This window comes from Necator americanus, chromosome V (assembly GCF_031761385.1).
Source record: "Necator americanus strain Aroian chromosome V, whole genome shotgun sequence".
Taxonomy (NCBI): Eukaryota; Metazoa; Nematoda; class Chromadorea; order Rhabditida; family Ancylostomatidae; genus Necator; species Necator americanus.
This window is the reverse complement of record NC_087375.1, coordinates 17,662,701-17,672,932: the sequence shown is the minus strand read 5'-3', so window position 1 is coordinate 17,672,932 and position 10,232 is coordinate 17,662,701. Positions and strand designations below refer to the sequence as shown.

The 10,232-nt window shown below is 39.7% G+C and overlaps 3 protein-coding genes across 4 annotated transcripts; all 3 read left to right on the top strand.

Annotated features, from left to right (window-relative positions):
- Positions 1 to 1,616: 1,616 nt before the first annotated feature.
- RB195_014249 (uncharacterized protein) lies at positions 1,617 to 2,279 on the top strand (the record flags this gene model as incomplete). Its single annotated transcript, XM_064204423.1, has 1 exon — positions 1,617 to 2,279. One exon carries the CDS (start codon positions 1,617 to 1,619, stop codon positions 2,277 to 2,279), a length of 663 nt encoding a protein of 220 aa, XP_064060304.1.
- Positions 2,280 to 3,026: 747 nt separating this feature from the next.
- On the top strand, positions 3,027 to 4,352 carry RB195_014248 (uncharacterized protein; the record flags this gene model as incomplete). 2 transcript variants are annotated; one of them, XM_064204422.1, is made up of 1 exon in its annotated part: positions 3,027 to 4,352. In XM_064204422.1, the coding sequence occupies one exon, from the start codon at positions 3,027 to 3,029 to the stop codon at positions 4,350 to 4,352; it is 1,326 nt and encodes a 441-aa protein (XP_064060302.1). The 2 variants fall into 2 exon arrangements, with proteins under 2 accessions (XP_064060302.1, XP_064060303.1); XM_064204421.1 differs by having other exon boundaries at positions 3,105 to 4,352.
- Positions 4,353 to 4,405: 53 nt separating this feature from the next.
- RB195_014247 (uncharacterized protein) lies at positions 4,406 to 5,308 on the top strand (the record flags this gene model as incomplete). Its single annotated transcript, XM_064204420.1, has 1 exon — positions 4,406 to 5,308. The coding sequence occupies one exon, from the start codon at positions 4,406 to 4,408 to the stop codon at positions 5,306 to 5,308; it is 903 nt and encodes a 300-aa protein (XP_064060301.1).
- Positions 5,309 to 10,232: the final 4,924 nt, after the last annotated feature.

Below are 10,232 nucleotides of genomic sequence, written 5' to 3'. Positions count from 1 at the left end.
TTTACAAAGTAGCATAAGGCAAATAAAAGAAGCAAGAGAAAACCTCCAAGAATTATATAACGAGGTTAGAGATGAGTATAAAAACTGCAAAAACAAGTCCGAAAGGAAGGATTTGATGAATGAAATTGAACAAATAGAGGAAGAATCGCAGCTACAATCTGCGATAGCTGAAGCAAACGACCTAACATTCATGCTAATAGCGCGCCTTGATGAAACAAAAAATATGCGCGAAAATATGGAAATCAAACTGGGATACATGTCCCTAAAGCCCCAAAGAGACAATAATGTCAACAATGAAGAAAACGAAGAAGGGGATGGTGAAATTGATAATACAAACGAAAATTGCGTGAGAGACACCACAATGCCATCTTGCTCGCAAGACACATCAAATTCAGCATCCACATGCAATAGTGGCACAGCCAAAAGGACGCTGAGGTCAATAAAACCTCCACAAGCCACACTACCAAAATTTTCCAAAATTTTACGGGAATTCTGACGACTTCCTAGAATACTGGGCCGTTTTTGAAGCCCTTGTCCATAACAGTGAAGAACTGGACATTATGGAAAAGATACTCCTACTCAAAGAAAGTTTAAAGGGTCGAGCGCAAACAGTCATCAAAGGGATAAAACTCATTCCTGAAAATTACAATTGGTTGATCAAGACTTTACAGGAGAATTACTCCAATCACCAGTCTAATAGATCACAAATAGTCAAAAAATTGGTCAGTATGAGTGTGGCAAACAATTCGGCAGACAACTGCTCTGCAACATTTGATCAAATAAGAATGCTGACCAACCAAATGATTTCTGCAGGATATCATGTAGGGAAGACCTGCGACCCAATGTGGTGTGAAACAATCTTATCTAAATTCCCTGAAGACATCATAAAATCTGTATTAGTGGCCAGTCAATCACAAGACCGGCAAACAGTTGATGACCTCATGAATCTCTTAAAAACAGAGATCACTGCAAAAGCCTACGTCGAAAGCAGACTTGGCCATAAGCATATCAATAAGGCCATCCCATCAAAGACCAATCATGACAACTTAAGGACTAATCGTAACTGCTTGTTCTGTCATAAGGACAATCATGTATTAATGCAGTGCCGAACGGTCACGGATCAAAGCATTCGCCGCAAGATGCTTAAGGAGCAGAATCGCTGTTGGAAATGTTGCTCCCATAATCATAGCAGCTTTGATTGCCAAAGATCAGACTGTCTAAAGTGCGGACAAAAACACCATATGAGCCTCTGCTTTAAGACAGAGCAACTCAGCCAAAACAACAACTCGAAACCCAAATTTGTTGACCAAAACCAGCAAAAGCAACACAGCTGGCAAAATAGAGAAGAAAACAATCGAAATATTTCACAAAGGTTCAAACCAATAAACACTCAGGTGTCTGTGGAACCCCCACAGATCAAGGAAAACTCCATTCAGCACAGTCAAAATAGCAAACAACTAATATTGATGACTGCTGAAGGCAATATTTGAAATGCCAGAAAACAGACATATGAAAAAGTGCTATTTTTCTTCGATTCTGGGGCACAAAAAACAGTAATCGAAGAAAATCTTGCACAACAACTCGGTCTACCCAAGAACACGACCGAAATCTGCACCATGTCCGGAATTGGCGGCTATATCGAGTGCTTAGAAAGTCATAAGGTTCCGGTAAAACTAGGAACTGCTTTCGGAGAAAAAATTTGCATGACCATACAGACCAAACCAGTCATAACAAACGGATTCCCTTCAGTGAATATGAACACAGAAGATATTGAGTTCTTGAAAACAAACACTATATGTTTAGCAAATTCAAAGCTTCGTGGTGAACATCAAAATCAACACATTCTCTTTGGACTGGACTACTACCACGATTTAGTTACGGATCCAGCAAAGGGAATCCGAACACCATCTGGCTTTCATATAGCAAAAACGGTTTTTGGACCTACAATTTATGGTCGAGGAACCAGCAAAATAAGTGAAACCGCTAACACAGTATGTCACAGCCTGACAAGAATTTCCGAAAACACGGAACAAGAACTCTTACAGAAAATGTCTGAGTTGGACGGCCTCGGTATCATGCCGGAAGAAACCCAGGGAGACGAAAACGTTCAAAGATATTTCGAAGAATACTCGAAATTGATCTCATTTGAAAACAATATCATCACAGTTCCCTTTCCGCTGAAAGAAAATGTAATCCAGTTGGAAAATAACTACTCAGTAGCTATAAGAAGGCTAAAATCCTTACAAAACATCCTCTTATGTAATCCTGAACAAAAGTAATGGTACTGCGGTCTTGTGAACAAATATGTCAGTGAAGGGATCGTAGAGACCTTCGACACAGCAGACCGTTATGCGGCTGGAATATATTATATGCCACATACAGGGGTATGGAAACCACAGAAAAAGGTCCCTTTAAGGATAGTCTTTGATGCTTCGTCTAAACGAAGAGGCCACCTCAGCCTGAACGACGTCATTCGAAAAGGGGAATCCTTCGTTAACAGAATACACGACATTCTTACTTCCTCAAGGTTCAAGAAGATCGTCTTAATGTGTGACATTGAATCTGCCTTCACACAAATTCGATTGATAGATGCACACAAGGATCTATGCAGATTCTTGTGGCTTCGGAATGTCAATCACCCACCAACAAAAGACAACGTCGTCGAATATAGATTTAGAAGGTTGCCTTTTGGCGTTACAGCTTGTCCGAGTATACTAAACATGGCGATTCTGTCCTACTTGGAATCCCAAAACTCGGAACTGTCCACAGAAATTGCTAAAATTTGTATGTGGATAATGTACTTTTGCAAGCAGAAACGGTTCCTGAAGCTGTAAGAAAGTACAAGGAATCAAAGTATCTCTTCAGCAAGATAGGAATGAATCTACGCGAGTATATCTCAAATTCTGAAGAAGTAAATTCAAGAATTCCATATTCCGACAAACTCCAATCTGGATCAATGAAAATACTAGGAGTTGATTACAATACTATAACAGACAACTTTACTGTGAGAACAAAGTTTGTCCACAATGAAAAAATTAACTAAGAGAGATGTCGTGAGCCAAATTAATTCCATTTATGACCCAATAGGTCTCACAGGACCGCTCATGGTTAAATTGAAGTCCATGATGCGAGAAATCTTCGATTCAAAAGTGGATTGGAAAACTCCGCTCGATCAAAAGATATGCGACGAATGGTACAAATTGTGTAAAGAAGTAGATCTAGCAACATTATCAATTCTTAGGTACGTACTATCACCCAGAGTAGGTGACCAAAAACGCCTTTGGTTGTTCGCAGATACAAGCAGGATTGCAATCGCAGCTTGTTCATACTTACAATGTGTCCCCTCTGGCACAATTTCTGGCCTGATCTGTGGAAGGACGCCCAAAAAGTGCCATCAGACTATCCCAAAATTAGAGTTGCTCGGAATACTTATAGCAGCCAGATTAGGATGCAGCATATTATCAGCTGTCCAAGCAAAAATCGAAGAATTGAACATAGTTTCGGACAGTGAAATTGCCTTGTACTGGATCAAATCTTCAAAAAAAGTTCCTGTTTTCGTAGCAAATCAGCGAGCAAAAATACTTAGTATTAAACAACAGCTCGATAATCGTGGTGCTACGGTCAAATTTTTCCATGTTAGCACCGAAAACAATCCAGCTGATGCTGGAACGAGAGGTCTGACAGCACAAGAAATTATCGAGAACGACTGGATCAAAGGACCACGCTGGCTAGAAAATCACTGTAGCGAGTGGCCTATCAAGTCGATAAACACACTATCTGACGTTCATGAAAATGACGAAATAGAAACAATGGTTACTACTACATCGAAAGTAACCATGTCAGAAAACAAACAACAAGAACAGCTTATTAATCTCAAGCGTTTCTCGAAAATCGACAACGTGCTACGTGTGCTAGTAAAGACTGCAAAAACAATGAAAAATTGGGTTGCAAAAACCAATCAAAATCGCTCATCACCGATAAAAGTATCAGAAGCCGACAAATTTGATAACGTGTTCAAAATAACCGCATCAGATATGGTCAACGCGGAACGCCTTCTAATTAGTCATGAACACAGAAGCATTAATCTTGACGCTCTAAAAAAGCGATTTCATAATAAACTGATTATTCGCGACGAAGACGGAATCATTCGGCATCACTCCCGCCTTCAAAATGCCTCTATTCCGTATGACACAAAGTCACCGATTTGTATCCCAGAAGACTCGGAATTATCCAGGCTGATCGTGCAGGATATCACATCAAAAATGGTCATTCTGGCAAAGAGCACACTCTTTCAATCGCAAGACAACGCTTTTGGATTTCACGTCCCTCTTACGTATTCAAGAAATCCTTAAAAGGTTGCGTCATTTGCAAAAAATACTAAGGTCTTCCCTCAGAAGCACCGATCATGCCTCCACTACCAAAGGACAGGGTCATAAAGTCCAGACCATTTCAAAATGTCGGATGTGACTTCATGGGTCCTTTCACTTCAAAAACTCTCGAGAAAATGTACGTGTGTTTATACACATGCCTTACAACTCGAGCAGTACACTTAGAAGTGGTAGAAAATCTTTCGGCAGGAGCATTCCTCAATTGTTTCGTGAGATTCGTCTCGCGCAGAGGAGTTCCAGAGATTGTCCGCTCAGATTGCGGAACCAACTTCAAGCTTGGTGAAGTCATTATCACAAAGATGTTCTGCGACCTCAACGAGAATGGTCGATCTCTTATGTCATATTGTGCATCCCAACAAATAAACTGGATCTTCAATCCTCCTGGATCCCCCTGGGTGGGTGGTGCATGGGAACGACTAGTCGGTTTAACCAAGAAAGCGTTTAATAAATCAATAGGGCGCAAACGCTTGAGTTTTGCAGACATGTGCACCGTGATCACTCGAATTGAGGCGATTCTAAACACAAGACCTCTCACGAAACTGAACTCCAGTGATATTGCAGAGATACCATTGAGGCCCATTGATTTTTTGAAGGGAAATTTCAATTACTCGCTTCCAAGCACAGGCGACAAAGCTGAACCTGTGCCTCCTCTGCCTAAAAGCGGCACACGAGGACACATGTGGAGTGAAGTGTGGAAGTTGTGGCCTTGGCCACAATTTTCTGCTTTGCTCCTCCAAAAGACCGCAGCCACCCACGAAGCGGCCATACAAGAAGTAAGCACTCTCGCCAACCGTCAACGCCGTCATCGTCATCAACAAGCCACAAGCCGTCATCACTGCACCTGCACCAAGCCGAATTCTCAAGACACCATCAGCAATCCACTAACCCAACGTCAGCCCGCCACCCACGCCACTCCATAAAACTCCGCAACAGTCCAGCCGTACGAAGAAAACCATTTGTTGAAGTAGAATTTGTTTCGTAAATTATTACTTTGTGCTGTTGTCGCCCGCGGCAGTATCATCGACCCCGATGATGTATAAGGGGTGTGGTATAAAGAACCGTTCGCGGTCATGGTTATGCTAGCATATTACGACTTGTACGGTCAAAGAGTGCGGCAGACTACGCTCTGCCCACTTTTTCATTCAATCCTATTGCTGACAATTGTTCTACTCACCTGCACTCACATGATAAATACATTCCACTGAACCACCTCTTTTTGGTCTGTTCAAGTAAGGTTATAAAATACCCTAAAGTCTCTAGTCACCCACTCACACAATCACTGCCTCAGGCAATGCTCCACACCCTCTACTTAGTACCACTGCTAAACATGTTGCTTCGTCCCATCCTTCAAAGGTTGTCTGTGAAATTTCATCACACTCTAACTCGAGACTCCCTCTGCGCGATGTACAGCGAAAATCTGCGGCCGTAAGTTGTACTTTAACAGACTACGCAATCGGCTGGTTGAATTACGAAAGTTTAAGGTCTTCTTTATCTCTGCCTGCCCGCCTTTATTTAGTGATAGGTGACTGATAGAAGATCTTTGGGCAGCTCCAAATTGTCCTTGTACGAACACTCCCAGATTCACACGCAAGAAAAAATTTGCCGTTCTGCTCTGAGCGGCTGCTCAAATTTCATCACAAGAAATATTCCTCCTCATTTTAGCCCCTACACAGTAAAGAGATTCTGATAAAATGAAAGAGGATTGCTAGCTTCTTTTCAGGTTTAGGATAGATATGGTTCTTTAGAACAACTTTCAGAACTTTTAGAACTTTCAACAAAGACACCGCAGATACGTTTGACAGTACTAGAAAAACGTTAAATCTTTTGCTAGCAGTATCTTATAGTATTATATATAATATATAACGTATAATGTATATTATATATAATATATATATACGAGTTGGGAGTTAGAATTGGATGGTAATTAGCTATGAATGCTGTTAAAATGAAAAATTCTGTATAAAATACTAAAGATAAAGAAGTCATTAGAATCCAGGAAACTCATTTACACACAAAATCTGCACTAATGTATGATATGTGATACGTAATTTATAGTAAAACATTCGTTCAACTGCGAACATCTCGCGAGTTTTATCAAATTTTGAATTTTTTAGAGCAAAATTTTTTAATTGATGCCCTTCAAAGCCGAAAATTGCAACCACGGTTGCTCGTAACTGAGTGCTCTGTTCTATCGATTTATGGGGAAAGTTCTTCACTTTTTCTCTACACCTAATGCAAGCCACGTACTACAACTTCAGTTATGACCTCGCTGCTTCTCGCAAGTTGTAGTTGGTGGCTTGCATTAGAAATATAGGAGATTTACAGAATTAGTTACTAATGAACATTGAAATATAGCAACATATCAATCAAATTTCGCTTCTTACACTGATGGAATGAGCTCTTCTTCTATCAATTCTTTCTACTTTATCCGTCTAGATCAGTCTACCGTTCGCTCATGTATTTTTATACGAGGGTCACTGCATGAAGGATCGACAGCGTCCATCAGGGGTAAAATGTTTGCAAAATGCTTTACTTATGGTTCTCTTGCATGCTAACCACCAGGCAACTCGGTTTCTCCTTTTTTTTGAACTTACTCGAACATATATTTTCATTCTTAAATTCGAGGTTGTGGACGATGATGTTACCCATTAATCTTACTCCAAAACCAGTTTGCTGCCGCCATCACGCGCCAGGAATAATTCAGGAGGTCTGAATTGCTCGCAGCAAAGCAAACTGTTTCAATTCAGCTAAACAATTGCAGTCTAGTCACAACATTTCATATCCAGCCACACAAAATAATACTAAGAAATTTGTTACTTTCTTATCGCATGATAACTTTATTCCTTTAGCAAACTTTTTTTTTGCCGAATTTATTTTGGTTGGCATGTAGTTGGAGCCACAACATATAATGGGAATATCTCCAACAAGCGGTCATAGTTGTATTAGTGATCCACATCCTCACTTCGCAGAAGTGAGTTAAACTTGGCGTCTGTTACTATCGCATTCACGAGCCCAGACTTTTCAAGGACTTCACATGGACTCTTACGCTTTTGGATTAAAAGAGGTCATATATTTCCGTTCGTGAGATTTTGAAAATGAGAGGTTAATGAGCTGCAGCAACACAGTGAAAATTTTCAACAATGAAAACTTTGACAGTTGTTTCCTGCTTTCTAGTTTACGTTTCATACAGCACGTTGAATTCTAAATGTATCAGGTTCTATTTCAGTAATCAGATGCATCAGATCTAAGCAGAGAAATTGGAAAAGCTACCTGAACCATGTTTTGTATCGAGTATGAAGGTATCTGAACCCTAACATTGAGGTGTCTTCTGCAAAACGGTTGAGGGATGGTTGCAGCTCCTTACTATCTTCAGTTCTCCGTCTTCTGGGCATTGCTCACTCCGAAGCACTGGAAGAAAGTATTCATTGTCAAGTCTTGGGTTCAATTTGAGTCCAACGAGAAATGAGAAAGTAAATTGAGCGAATTCATACAAGTAGCTCGGCGAGCCACTAAAGAAAGCACTAGTATCAAATTTCTGGCATTTATTGGGCGCAATTGATTTGAGCAGAATAATGATCCAATCTAGTCGCTGTTTTTAGGAGAAGGAAGTTGATACACATAAAGGGCAAAATGAGCAAAAAATGTTCATATCTAAGCCGTGAGAAAAGGTTTATGGATCGTTAATGTGTTGTTTTTGCTTTAACTGGCAGATGTTCCTCAGCTGTGATGTAATACCTTAGGAAAGTGAGATTTATCTATACCATTTTGCTAAATTCAGAAATACCAATAAAGAGTGGGCGGTCTTTGTATGGAAGAAATTTATTCAGGTGTTGTTTGTCCTTCCGATGGTCACTCTGACCCGAGGATGCCACCGATTTCTTGGAGTAAGCATGAAGAAGTTACGAAGATGTTGAATAAGTTAAACTTAGTCATTGGTTTCGTCTTTCTTTATCCGTGTAATGTAGCCAAAAATCAATTAAACTGAGCAAATATTCAAACTTGTGCAAAAAAAGAGTCGTAGTTATGGAGGCGGTGCACCTTTTCGGCTTCTATTTTTATGAGAAATAGCTCAGGTGAAAAATTGAGGAGTGCTGCTCAAAAATGAAGTGTGAAAAAGGAAACCGTCCTCACGCAGTCATCGACCACCTTCGAAAAGGAGCAAGTCCCAACATGAACGACAAAAATTAAGGCTTGGAACAGGTTTCAAATAGTTTTCGAATACAGAATGAATGATGTGGAAGCCATCAAACGAGAAAGCGGTACATATGTCTCTCTTCAGAAAAGGCTAACCAAACAATGAAATATTCTCAAATGGTTTCCTATGCTGATTAGTCTTGTTTTCTAGCACATAATTCTCAAGGGGAAAAGAAAAAAGATTAAAGAAAATTGTATACGTAAGTGATTGACTGTTCTTCTTGGAAATTACCAATGACTTTGACTATCCGTCTATGACTTTTGTTACCAAAACATCATCACCTAGAAGTTCAAATAACGTCTAACAATTGTTTTTGCCATAATTGTTACGAAGAAAGACACTACATACACGTATAGACACATGATTAAAAAGAGAACTCTTCTGCAGATTCCATATTAAATTTTCAAATTTCCTCTAAAACAGCAAATAAAACTAGTTTAGATATATGGGAAATATGCATATATGAGCTACCCCTTTTGCCTGTCTTTTTCTCTAATTTTAATATGCGTGAGCGTGTTTTGAAAAGTGCGTAAGTTGATAGAAATTTTGCACAAATACTCCGGCTGTGGATTCGGCTTCTTGATTTCATAAAATCAAACCTCTGAGCTAGCTAAAGCGGCACGAGTGCACAAATGCATGTGAAGGAAGATCCAACATTGTTAATAGTCTTTACATTATTAAATTACGACTATCTTTTCGACCGTCAACCTCGTTGAGTCTCAGATGCCGAGTTGCACTAGCAGTCAACCTTCTGATAGAACTGGTCCCAGGGAGCGACTATCCCGGCAACGACGTAATCATCAGCCGTAATGGAGAGCGTTAACAACCTCGGTTCTTGCTTCATTACCGAGAGTTTGTAAAGACATGTAAAGATTCAAGAAAGGTCGAAGATCTATGTTTCTGAGAAAAGTTTAGACCATGTGTTAAAAAAAATTGTGCAGAAATCTATGGTATGGGATGGTTTACGAAATTCGCTCGTCTAAAAAGACGACGGCGAATAGAATTGATGAAGACAATTGCTCGATATAATGCAATACTAGACATCCTCAACGAATCCGTGGAAAATTCTCTTTGCTCTGTCCTTCACTCGCATCCGGCCGGATTTAGTTACAAAGAGATCGTGTTGCTGCATTTAGACATTCTTTTCCTTTCAAGGGATGGAAGATCCGCTATATTCGAGCAAGTTAAGAACCAAATGAAGGGACAATTTAGATGTTCCTGGAGTTGAGTTGAGGAGATCAAGAATGACTGTCACTCAACAACACTTATTAACATTTAAGAACTCACGAATGGAAACCTGCTGAATTTTTATGACTAACTATATTACATAAATTTTCAATTCCATCAGTACAGTTATCTCCAGTAGTTGTTTCGCGTAGACAGATATTATTCTCATTAACAAACAACAAAGCTCATTTCCGACATTCTTCTCTTCCAGTTCAGAAGTGAATCGGCCAAATAAGATATAAGATAACACATAAATAAGGCTCTCTTCTGAATTCGCCCTATTGAAAATAACTTGTTTTAGTGAAGTGGACTATTGTGTCAGCACAAAAAGCTTCCCGTTTATCTAAAATTAATGATTTAAAAATGTTAAAAAGTACAATTTCGCGTTTCTGGTTTGGGAGTTTCGTTTAAAATACTGATTT